Source organism: Gastrolobium bilobum, unplaced genomic scaffold (genome assembly GCF_033153095.1).
Source record: "Gastrolobium bilobum isolate Gb01-03AN ecotype WA unplaced genomic scaffold, APGP_CSIRO_Gbil_v1 utg159840, whole genome shotgun sequence".
Lineage (NCBI taxonomy): Eukaryota > Viridiplantae > Streptophyta > Magnoliopsida > Fabales > Fabaceae > Gastrolobium > Gastrolobium bilobum.
Window position 1 is genome coordinate 6,148 of NW_026898755.1, and position 11,189 is coordinate 17,336.

Consider the following 11,189-nt stretch of genomic DNA (forward strand, 5'->3'; position numbering starts at 1 on the left):
CTCTCCAACCGATGTGGGACATTACATTCACTAACCATAAAATGAAGCCGTTTGATCTAATACGAATTGAGGGCTGGGATGGGATATTAAAAGACCTAGCCTAAGTACATGTTTGAGACGTTTTTTATTTAGCTTCTCTCGTAAAGGTTTTACAAAAGTTGTTATAATAAAGAGTTTTTTTTTATATAATAAAAAAAAGTCAAAAGCCAAAAAATTATAGAAGGACTTTTTTTTAAGTTGTATCAACTTTTTTTGAAATTTGTGATTTTTTTTAAATAAACAACTTTAAATAACTTTTAAACTAAAATTTTTATATAATCATCAAACAATTTATAACTTTATTTTTAATTTTTTTTTTTATAGTTTTAACTTAAAATGAAAAAAGAAATGCCAAACACACTCTAAGATCCAAGATTAGTGCTTTTGTCCTTATAAGAAGAAAAGTTAAAAAAAATATCTCCTAAAAAGCCAGTAAGCGATTACTTGTGTCGTTTTGGCTCTTGTTAATTTAATTTACCTCGCCTAAAAGTTATTTAGTTCGATAGATATCAAATCCTGTTTTTGAAAATCCATTCAAAGTATTGGTTCTGTGAGTATAGGAGAAGATACGAGGGATTAAGGTGAAGAAGAATAGGATTTCAGTGTAGAACTCACAAATATTCTTAAAAGTTGGTCCGAAGGCTGCATCATAAGCATCTAAAATTAAAGGAAAAAGAAGACTCAAAGAGACCATTTGCATTTTGCAGTGTTGTGGAGCTTGACAACACCAAAGAATCTAAAAATGATCACTTACACATGTGAATGCAAATACAATCTTCGGATATACGTGCTTGAAAGTTGAAACAGCGCAGATAATTATAATTCAGATTGCATATTACATTTTTCAAAAGAAAAATGACTGTACAAACTTCTACCAAATATTTCATATCTCATATTAAACTAAACAGCAGAACCATGATTGGCATTCTCGAGACTTGAGAATGTAAAGTAATTTTTACGAAGTCTCAGATGTTTGAGTGGAGTAATGTGCTGGAGATGTTGAAGGAGAACGCAGAAAAGGTTTAGGCGGCACGTTCAAGGAGTCCAGGCTTCCTTCTAGCATCTCAACCACTTTACTCATTGATGGTCGAGTTGAAGGGTCATTCTGTATGCACCATAAGCTCACCACTGTCATCTTTCTCACGCTCTCTCTGTCACTTTCATTCTTGATACACCGCAAACCAAAATCCTGATTTAATTCAAGTTTCTTATAAATCCAATGGGGAAAATATATTTCACTAGAACAATCAAGTTCAACATTTTTATTGTGTCTTCCTCCAACCATATCTAGAACCAACATTCCATAACTGTAGACATCAGACTTATGAGACACCCCACCGAAATTCCTAGAAAACACCTCAGGAGCAATGTATCCAACAGTTCCCCTTGTACCCAATAAGGACACAATACTCTCTTTTCTTGGACATATCTTAGCAAGTCCAAAATCTGAAATCTTTGGGCAGAAATTTTCATCAAGTAGAATGTTATGAGGTTTTATGTCAAAATGCAAGATTCTAGTATTGCAGCCTCTGTGCAAATAGTCTAATCCACGAGCAACACCAATGACAATCTCATACAAAGTTTTGCAATCCAATTGCCGACCAACTAGCATGGAGTTTTCTTCATATACGAACTTCTCGAGGGATCCGTTAGGCATGAATTCATAAATTAGAGCTCGTTTTGAACCTTGGAAACAAAACCCCACAAGAGTGACAATGTTAACATGAGATGTCCTGCTAATGCTTGCAATTTCATTGATGAATTCCTCCCCAGTTCCTTCAAGTTTACTTAAAAGCTTGACTGCAACAAGACTCCCATCTTCTAGCTTTCCTTTAAACACGCTCCCATATCCTCCCTCTCCTAATTTGACTTTGAAACAATTAGTGACTTTCTTTATCTCGGTGTAACTGTACCTTCTTGTTTGAAGAGAACCATGTTGCTTTAGAAAGCGCTCAATTATCATTTCATCGGTAGGACAATTTTTATTCCAAAAGCAACGAGATGTTAGGTTGAAAGGCTTTCTTCTGAAGCAGTAAACCAAGAGCAACAGCAATGCAACAGCAGCGGATGAAGCAGCTAATAAAGTTAACAATAAATTTAGAAGGATGAAGCAGCTTATTTTTTGGAAAATTCTTTCTTGTTTTTCTACTTGGACATAACTCAAGTAATCGGAGTGATTTGAATAGAAGGTATTGATACTAGCTAGGAAGTAGAAAGATCTATTAAGAGTAATAATAATAAAAACAATCTGAGTAAATAACATTGAAAGAAGGGTCATGTTTATCTCATTTTACATGTAATAAATAACTTTCTTACCCACAAAAAAAGAGGTTGGATCCTATCACTTTTTTTTCTCTCCTCTTAATTATGGATCTCACTTATACTTTTATTTCTACAACATGAAATAAATTTTTTCCTACAGCATAAAAAAAAATATCCCTTCAAAGAAAAATGAACTAGAGAAATGAATGTACTTCAAATTTTTTTATTTTAATTATATTATTTAGTACAAAAGTTTTTAAGCTAAAGCTGCTATGAATATTTAATAATTAATTGACTATGGTTGAATAGAAAATTAAAATTAAAAAAATGATTGAGAAAACACGATTTTTTTGTTTTTAATTCGCAAACCATTTCGCTAACAATAAATCTAAAGTCTAAAATGGTTTACCTGTTGTCAGGATAAGCGTCATCGGCCTCTTTCCAGCTTTGTCAGACAGGGGCCACAGGACTGCGGCGCGAGGCACAAAATACAATACAAATAAAAAGAAAGCAAAATCCACACCAAAAAAAGAAAAAGAAAAAGAAAGCAAAATGAAACCAATCGGTAGAAAGACATTATTATTATTATTTTTGCAGGCAAAGAAAGGAATTATTTAGATCATCCTTCAAACCCAATTATTTTTTTGAGTTTGTATTTGTCATTTAACATGATATAATAAATTTTTCTACACACACAATATTTTGTAGAGTCCATATTTTTTGAAGAAAAAAAAAAAAAATTACAGCACGCAAAACGAATCTCTATAATATTACAGAATCACTTACAACATAATCAACATTAATCAGGTCACTAATTAAAATGAATTTACTAAAAAAAGAACATAATTAATAGTAATCATATTGAAATTTACAATGCTTTAAAAACCATGTTAGAAAACTAAGTTGTTAATATTGAAAATTATAAACATTAATCTGAAATAGTAATTTAGATTGAATATATTTATAATAATTACAATTATTAATTATTGAAATCGTAATAATTGTTTTAATAATTATATAATTGCAGATCTCATGTTAATGAATAAAACCTAAGAAAAAACATATTAAGTTGATTTAATAACTATCAAAAAAGTAAATAAATAGCCATTACCATTTATTGAATTAGTTAAATATTATTCATGCTATTAAATCTTTTATACAAAATAATTTATTAACTTTACAATGTTGCAAAAAATGCTTTAGGACAATATAATTAATGTAATTGGCATGATTTAATAGTAATTCATGTTTTTATTAGTATTTGGGATGGCTGGAACGCGTCACAAAAACTGCAGATGTGTCACACACGTGGCTTAGTCTCGCCAACTGACATGGCAGGACTGGTACATGTCACAGCAGGTGGCGGGATACGTGGAAAACACGTGACATGGACTGACGCGATTGGTTGGGCTTCCTACGTGGCTTCTGATCTCGTCTTTCTCACTGGCGGTACTTATCTACGTGTTTGACTAGACCATTCTTTTCAAATGTGTTTTAGGACGGAGATACATTTGAAAAATAACATTAGTACGGATTTTTTTCCCTGTTTTTAGATCCCTCCCTACTTAACGATTATAAGAAATACTTAACGATTATAAGAAATGAGATAGACACAAATTTACTCGTAACCAATTTTCGCATTAGAGACTAACCTGAACCACAATTGGAAGCATGAACTCCGTCAGCGCAGTAGCACCTGAAAGTGTATATATCAGAATCGAAGCCGCACCTCCCTCCGGTGCTCCTGCACAAGCTGCAATCACTGGCGATCCAATTCAACCAGAACCCTTTTCTCAGCGCCTCTTCAATCCCTCCATACCCATCTTCCACTATCGCATCCACCACCTCACCCTTGCAATTCTCTGACGCAAAGCTCAGATTTTTATCATCCTTATACAATGCCACAACTGAACTCGTTTCGTTTTCTGCAGAACACCCGATTATGTGCTCTTGCAGCCCTGTGGGCAGCGATTGTAAGTCACAGCCGAAGAACAATATCATGTCCTTTTGGTTCGGAGGAAGATGGAACATGTTATTTGGAAGTGTGAGGTTCTGGGTGGGAGGAAGACAGCCTTTGGTGGTGTGTGATGTTGAAATTGAAAATACAGCATTGGACACTCGTAGTGACCGATTGTCGTAGAATATTTGATCGATGATGTATTGGGTATTAGACAGATTGAGGATTGGAAAACCACTTTGGGCACAAGAGAGACCAAAACCTGGGTACCCGCAAAAGGGTTCTTGTATTCCTTGGATGTAGAACGGGTAGCTTATATTCAGGTTGTTGCCGCAGGCTTTGGGTTGACATGTTTCGAACTTTGGATCCGGAGAACACGAAGTAGTTCTGATTTGGATATACAAGAGGATGATGTATGAATGAATCAGGGGAGAGTAGAGGGGCTTGAGGATAAACAAGAAGCACTTTTTGTTCATTTTGGAAACTTTGTCTAGTTGTTGTAGATTGGAAAGCTTTGGAAAGCGAGAAGAGAATTACACCAAAAATTGTGAAATGTGAGGATATGGCTCGACTTTGGCATGTAATTGGAGTATACGGTTGTGACATCTTTGACTAAAAGGTTGTTGTCCAGCTGTCCTCCTCTGCCTCATTGACTACAAGGGCTAATTTTTATCTAAATAGGACCACCCACAGGCATGTTGGAAAGCTTGACCAACATGCCACTTTCAGACCTCCAGTTGAAATGCTTATTGGTTTTGAGCTAAGGGAGTCACTAGAACGCATCATGTCATCTAAAAGTTTCATATGACCTAATCTTTCTTTATAGACATTAAATAAGTGTAGAATTGGTGAAGTAATGAATTCAACAGAACCTGAGTCTCTATTAATGTAGTGATGGCGAAGGATTGCTAACTTATTCATGCACTTTCTTCACTTATATATAAGCGGAATGCTGTCCATTTGTATTTTTTTTAAAGTTAAGAATTTTTTTTTTAAAAAAAACTAAAAATTATTTTGTGATTATATAAATTTTTTAGTTTAAAAGTTACTTAAAAACATATATTTCAAGAAATGTCTCTTTCTCTATCTCTAAGACTTTTTGTCTAAAAAAACACATAATTTAAGAAAAGTTAATAAAAATTTAAGAAAAAATTTCTCTTAGCATTTTTTGGCTTTTAATTTTTTTTTATTGTAACTTTTTTTTATTATAAATTTTTTTCTCAAAAATTATTTATTTTTATTTTTGTTTATAAAAAAAAAGTAAAAATAAGAGGATCCGTATCAGCACTAAATTGAACAACTTTTCTTTCTTGGGCAGGATATTAAATAAACCCACTTGATACGTTAGTTGACTTGGAAAATGACAATAGAAGACTTGGTGAAAACTATGGATATTCATCGATCGATCTAAATCGATTCAAACTGCGGTGATTGAATCAAAAAATATATAACTGAATAAATCAAAAATTGAAATATCGAAAATCGAAAAAAAACTCCGCAAATTTTAATTGGATTGGATCGATTTTCGGATTGGTTGATGAAAACTGATGCAATCCAAACCGATCTAATATATTAATTCCCCTCTACTTACTTGAGTCTTTTCCCAATAATAGCTAAAAAATTTCTAAACTCAAGACTCATTAACCATCAACTAAATCCAAAAAAATACCTAGTCATATCTCATCAACAAAATTTTATATCTGTAGAGCTTTGCCAAAAAAAAAAATATTATCGTTTACTGACGTTTTTGTATTTCAAAAAAATAAAATTTACAAAGCCAATATATATAAAAGATGTTATTTGCACAATAATCATAAATTTTTTTTAAGATTTTTAAAAAACCGAAAATCGATCCAATCCAAACCGAAAAAAATTGGATTGGATCAAATCGGATTTGAAAAAAAATCCAAACCGAATGAATGATTATATGATCAAATCGAAGGAATTGAATTGTATGATTTTTGTTTTCAAAACCGATCCAATCCAGGCCGCAAACACCTAGAGAAAACCGTGTGGTCAGAGAAAAGATAAACGAGCCATACTAAACAAGACCCAATTTTCAAACACTAGTTTATTAAATACGAGATCGTTCCATAAGGATTGGTATTCAAATACTAGTTTATTACTTGCAATTTATTTGAACAAACAAAAACAAATAAAAGTAGAATTAAAATTAAGAACAAGCAAGAACATAGAATTGCATAATTAAAACAAGAATTTAAGAAAAGTTAGGTTTTTGACAATTGAGGAAAAAAGTAGTCAGAGATTTTATTTCCCGCAATCTCCTCTATTTATATGTTATGAATTAAAAAGTCAAGAATTCGTTCTTAATATATTACCAATCATTTTTTTTTTAATTTATTAGAGTTCAATAGCTTATACTCTAATTCTATGCGGCCTTGAGAGAATCCTAGTTTAGAAGTTACATATCAATTCATAACCCTAATTTACTGCTAAATTCAGGGAAGTTACTGATCAATTCAGTAAGTCGAATCCAAAAAACCAGAGAATTCTAATCATAAATGTGAAATACATCATATAATTATAGTTATTAATGTGAAATACTGCAACATAAAGTACATCTTAGTATTATCACATACTACAGTGTCTCACATGACAAATGGACTGGAGAGGTGGAAGGAGAGGACATAAAAGGTTTAGGTGGTATTTGCAACAACTCAACACTACCTTCTAGCATTTCCACCACTTTACTTATGGCTGGTCGAGTTGAAGGGTCTGTTTGTATGCACCATAAGCCCACTATTGTCATCTTTCTCATCTTTTCGTCATCACTTTCATTTCTTATATTCCGAAGACCAAGCTCCTGATTTGATTCAAGACGATTGTAAATCCAATGAGGAAAATATATTTCACTGGAACGGTCAACTTGAGCATTAATATTTTTTCTCCTCCCAACCATTTCTAAGACCATCATTCCATAACTGTAAACATCTGACTTATGTGATACTGCACCAAAATTCCTAGAAAATACCTCTGGCGCAATATACCCTGCAGTTCCTCTTGCACCAAATATGGATACTGCACTTTCTTTTCTTGTGCAAATTTTGGCAAGTCCAAAATCTGAAATCTTGGGGCTGAAATTCTCATCCAAGAGAATATTATGAGGTTTTATGTCAAAATGCAAAATTCTAGTATTGCATCCTTTATGAAGGTATTCTAGCCCTTGAGCGACACCAATTGCAATATGGTACAATGTTTTGCAATCCAATTGGCGATCTGCAATCTGGTCATTTTCTTCAAAGATAAACTTTTCAAGAGACCCATTACTCATAAACTCATAAACCAAAGCTCGTTTAGAACCTTCGAAGCAGAACCCAAGAAGAATAACAATGTTAACATGGCAAGTTTTGGTGATGCTTGCAACTTCATTGATGAATTCCTCACCATCATCTTTCAATTCAGTTAGGACCTTCACTGCAACATAAAGCCCATCCTTTGATTGTCCTTTGTATACACTGCCGAATCCCCCTTGTCCTAATTTATTTCCGAAGGAGTTGGTCGCTTTCTTTATCTCAGAATAACTATACCTCCTGGTTGGAAGGGGTTCGTGTCTCTTCAAAAACGCATCGATCCGTTGACGGTTTGAACTTTGCTTCTTCCATCTTGTGTAGCAAAGCATGCCTACTAATAGCACTAGTGTAGCTGTAACAGCTGGAGAGTTTGTTCAATTAGAAAGAATGAATTTAGAAGGCTGAGAAATAATGCCATGCAGAAAAATATAGTAAATATTGTATATCCTTCAGGCTAATGAAATTAAAGGTGATAAGCAATGATTACTAGCTAGATCTATAAAGCTAAGATACAAAAAAGAGCCTGAACTTGGCAGCTAGGATCTCAGTTTTGATCTTCAAAGTGAAGTTGTTTATGTAGTGTTCTGTTAGTAATCAAGAACAGTACAAAGCCAGAACATGGGGTTTTTTTTTTTTTTTACCACTCTTAATTGCTTAAAAAAATATCACTTTGTCCCATATCAGAATATTTTATCTATATGTCCCCGTTTGATCATTGACCGCACAATATACTCGAGTACAGACCTATATACTCGAGTATAACAACAAGTACTCGAGTATATAGGTATGTACTAAAGTAAATATTCAACATTTGGATTTTTTCGAACATATACTCGAGTATATTGTGACCAAATTTTTTATGAGAATTTTCCAACGCGTAACTCGTGAAAAGTTATTTAGAATAAAAAAAATTATCTGATTCGGACACTTGAGCCAAAAGTTATGATGGCCTTCCAAAGCTTTACTCTAAAATTTTAAAAAATTTCTAATGCCAATAGGTTTTGTGATACCCACAAAGCTCCTTATCAGGTTACCCGAGTTAAGTCCAATATTATAAGTATATAACTATAGAAACTTGTTTGATCCAAAAAATATCGTTGAAAAAATATTTAACTATAAAACTTCAGAAGACTATATTTTTTTAATCAGACAAGTTTTGTTGATATCGCAAAACCTATTGGCATTACAAAATTTTGAAAATTTTAGAGTAAAATTTCGGAAGGCCATAATTTTTGACTCAGAAATTTTCCAATGAGTAGCTCTCGAAAAGTTATGTGTAACAAAAAAAAGCACTTGATTTAGTCACCCAATTAAAAAAATATGGTCTTTCAAAATTTTATGGTTAAATTTTTTTTCCACGAGATTTTTTAGATCAAACATCTATAGTCATATACTCATAATATTGGACTTGACTCGAGTAATATGAAGAAGAGCTTTGTGAGTGTTATAAAACCTATTGGCATTATAAAACTGTGGAAATTTTAGGGTAAAACTTCACAAGGCTATAAATTTTGGCTCGAGTGCACGAATTAAGTGTTTTTTTTTATTCCGCATAACTTTTAGAGAGCTACAAGTTAAAAAAATTTCGTAGGAAATTTGGTCACAATATACTCGATTACGGATTCATATACTCAAGTATATTGCATAGAATAACAAATATCTTAGTATCTTAGTCCTATACTCGAGTACATATTCAAAAAAACTCAAATGCTGAATATTTACTCAAGTACATACCCATATATTCGAGTATTTGCTGCTATACTTGAGTATATGGATTTGTAATTTATATTATGTGGTCAATAGTCAAAAAAAGAATAAATAAGTGAAATATTTTGATATGGTAGCAAAATAGTATTTTTTTTGTAGTTAAGGGCACAATGATCAAATACCCATAACATGGCATGAGTATAAAATTTCTAAATTTGAAGCTGCTTTGTTGAGTGGAGTCCAAGTGTTACGTAAAGAACAGATGACTTTGGAGTAAAAGATATTCGCCACTATGACCAAGCATATTGATGAATTGGCACGGTTCCAGCTTAAAGTTAAGTCAAATTCGCCACTATGACCAAGCATAGTGGTTTCGATTTTAAGTCAAATTCGGACGAAAAAGTTTTGCTACTATTGTGGTTGTACTGGCTCAAAGTTAATTAGTTGAGTAATCGATGTAGAAATCTCGAAAAAAGAATACAGGCCACCGTCGTGGTGAGAAAGGCATTGAAGGAATTAGGAAACAGGACATGAATTAAAGATTTTCTTTTGTGAAGCGGAAAAGAGACAATAAATGAGGTTGTTAGATGAAAAAATAAAAGAAGACACGGTGCACAAGAAGATTCCTATGAACAACAATATATGATGGCACGCTACCAAAAATGAACAACAATATATGTATGCATATTACCGATTCCGATTCCTAATCCCATCTTCGAAACCCAACTTCTACCATCTGCACAAATTGAAAACGAAGGAATTATTTTGTTTTGACAATCAATCGTAAATATAAGCATATACGATCGAGTTTAAACAAAATCAACTGTTAAAATTAGTCGTGAAAAGTCGAAGTAAGCCAGACCCAGTATCCTGAATAGAAAGCAACTGTTTAAGATGTTTTGTATCTGTGCATACCTTTCCAGCAATAGAATTTTCCTTCGTTGTTAAGTTGGCATTGGCCTCTTTGACTGCGATGACATTTGTGGCAATCATCAGATAATTCTACTTGAATTAAGACCTGTGGAGATAGAAAATCAAAGGGGTCGCTAGTAGACTGGTCTCTCACTGGAAGCTGAATCGTTGAACACGGTGCTAAAGAGCTTGGCAACTTGAAACCAGGAGCTTTTGCAGTATTTAGAGGGATATAGTAGTAGATATTGTAATCGGAGCAGTTTGAGTAGTTATAAAATTTGGGAATGGTGAGAGTGAGAGAGTGATTGCATCTGAACATAGTTATATTATATTTGATGTAGAAAGAAGCTAAAGGAGAGGTGGGAGGAAGAGTATAATTGTTGAAGGTTTTGCAACTTTTGGAGAGCAAATTCTTCCGTAGAACATCATCTGCGATCGTTATGGTTTTAGAATCCACGCTTGTAACAATAGGAAACCGTGTTGTTGTTGTTGTTGTATTGCTCAGTTGGATGGTTTTGGGAGCCGTGGGATCCTTAAGATCACAGCCATGTATAGCCAATACGCCACAGTCTTGGCGTTGAGTGATTGTGAAAGGGAAACTGATCTGCCCAAGATATCCACATTCAAAAGAGGGTGGACACTTTCCATCGTGAGCTGAAACAAGAAGAAGCAGAAGAAGCTGGGACAAAATTAATGATTTGAACAATAAAAGGAAGGCCATTATGAATGTTGAGATTTGTCAGGCGAGGAGTGGGAAACAATGACATTAATGGAAAGCATGCAATATATTTCATTATGTTTAGTGGCTGCTGAACTGAAATGTTTGTTGACTTGGAACTGGACTGCGAAGACTGGCAGAAACGTATTCGGAGGTGGCATTGGTCCATTTTTGGAAATTTAATCGAAAAACCAACCAACGTGCTTATTACTCCACCTCCGTTTAACATTAGCCTCAATAAAACGTAATTCTTTTTCTCAAACTTTTTTTTTTTTTTTTGATA

The 11,189-nt window shown here is 33.4% G+C and overlaps 2 protein-coding genes across 3 annotated transcripts; both read right to left on the reverse strand.

Moving 5' to 3' along the window:
* Positions 1-789: 789 nt before the first annotated feature.
* Positions 790-4,785, reverse strand: LOC133283868 (LEAF RUST 10 DISEASE-RESISTANCE LOCUS RECEPTOR-LIKE PROTEIN KINASE-like 2.1). 2 transcript variants are annotated; one of them, XM_061480791.1, is made up of 2 exons: positions 3,954-4,785; positions 790-2,115 (listed from the first exon to the last, which is right to left on the reverse strand). In XM_061480791.1, the coding sequence occupies exons 1-2, from the start codon at positions 4,732-4,734 to the stop codon at positions 995-997; spliced, it is 1,902 nt and encodes a 633-aa protein (XP_061336775.1). In that variant the 5' UTR covers positions 4,735-4,785; the 3' UTR covers positions 790-994. The 2 variants fall into 2 exon arrangements, with proteins under 2 accessions (XP_061336775.1, XP_061336777.1); XM_061480793.1 differs by lacking the exon at positions 3,954-4,785 and adding an exon at positions 2,711-3,042.
* Positions 4,786-6,857: 2,072 nt separating this feature from the next.
* On the reverse strand, positions 6,858-10,909 carry LOC133283867 (LEAF RUST 10 DISEASE-RESISTANCE LOCUS RECEPTOR-LIKE PROTEIN KINASE-like 2.5). The gene is made up of 2 exons (XM_061480790.1): positions 10,192-10,909; positions 6,858-7,930 (listed from the first exon to the last, which is right to left on the reverse strand). Exons 1-2 carry the CDS (start codon positions 10,907-10,909, stop codon positions 6,858-6,860), a joined length of 1,791 nt encoding a protein of 596 aa, XP_061336774.1.
* Between the last annotated feature and the right edge of the window lie 280 nt (positions 10,910-11,189).

Excerpts from the sequence above, each read along its gene's own strand:
- LOC133283867 (XM_061480790.1), bottom strand. The coding sequence starts at position 10,909 with ATGGCCTTCCTTTTATTGTTCAAATCATTAATTTTGTCCCAGCTTCTT. Across the intron at positions 7,931-10,191 it reads AAAATTCTATTGCTGGAAAG|CTGTTACAGCTACACTAGTG; the intron begins GTATGCACAGAT and ends CAAACTCTCCAG.
- LOC133283868 (XM_061480791.1), bottom strand. The coding sequence starts at position 4,734 with ATGAACAAAAAGTGCTTCTTGTTTATCCTCAAGCCCCTCTACTCTCCC. Across the intron at positions 2,116-3,953 it reads TGCTTCCAATTGTGGTTCAG|CTGCTTCATCCGCTGCTGTT; the intron begins GTTAGTCTCTAA and ends TAACTTTATTAG.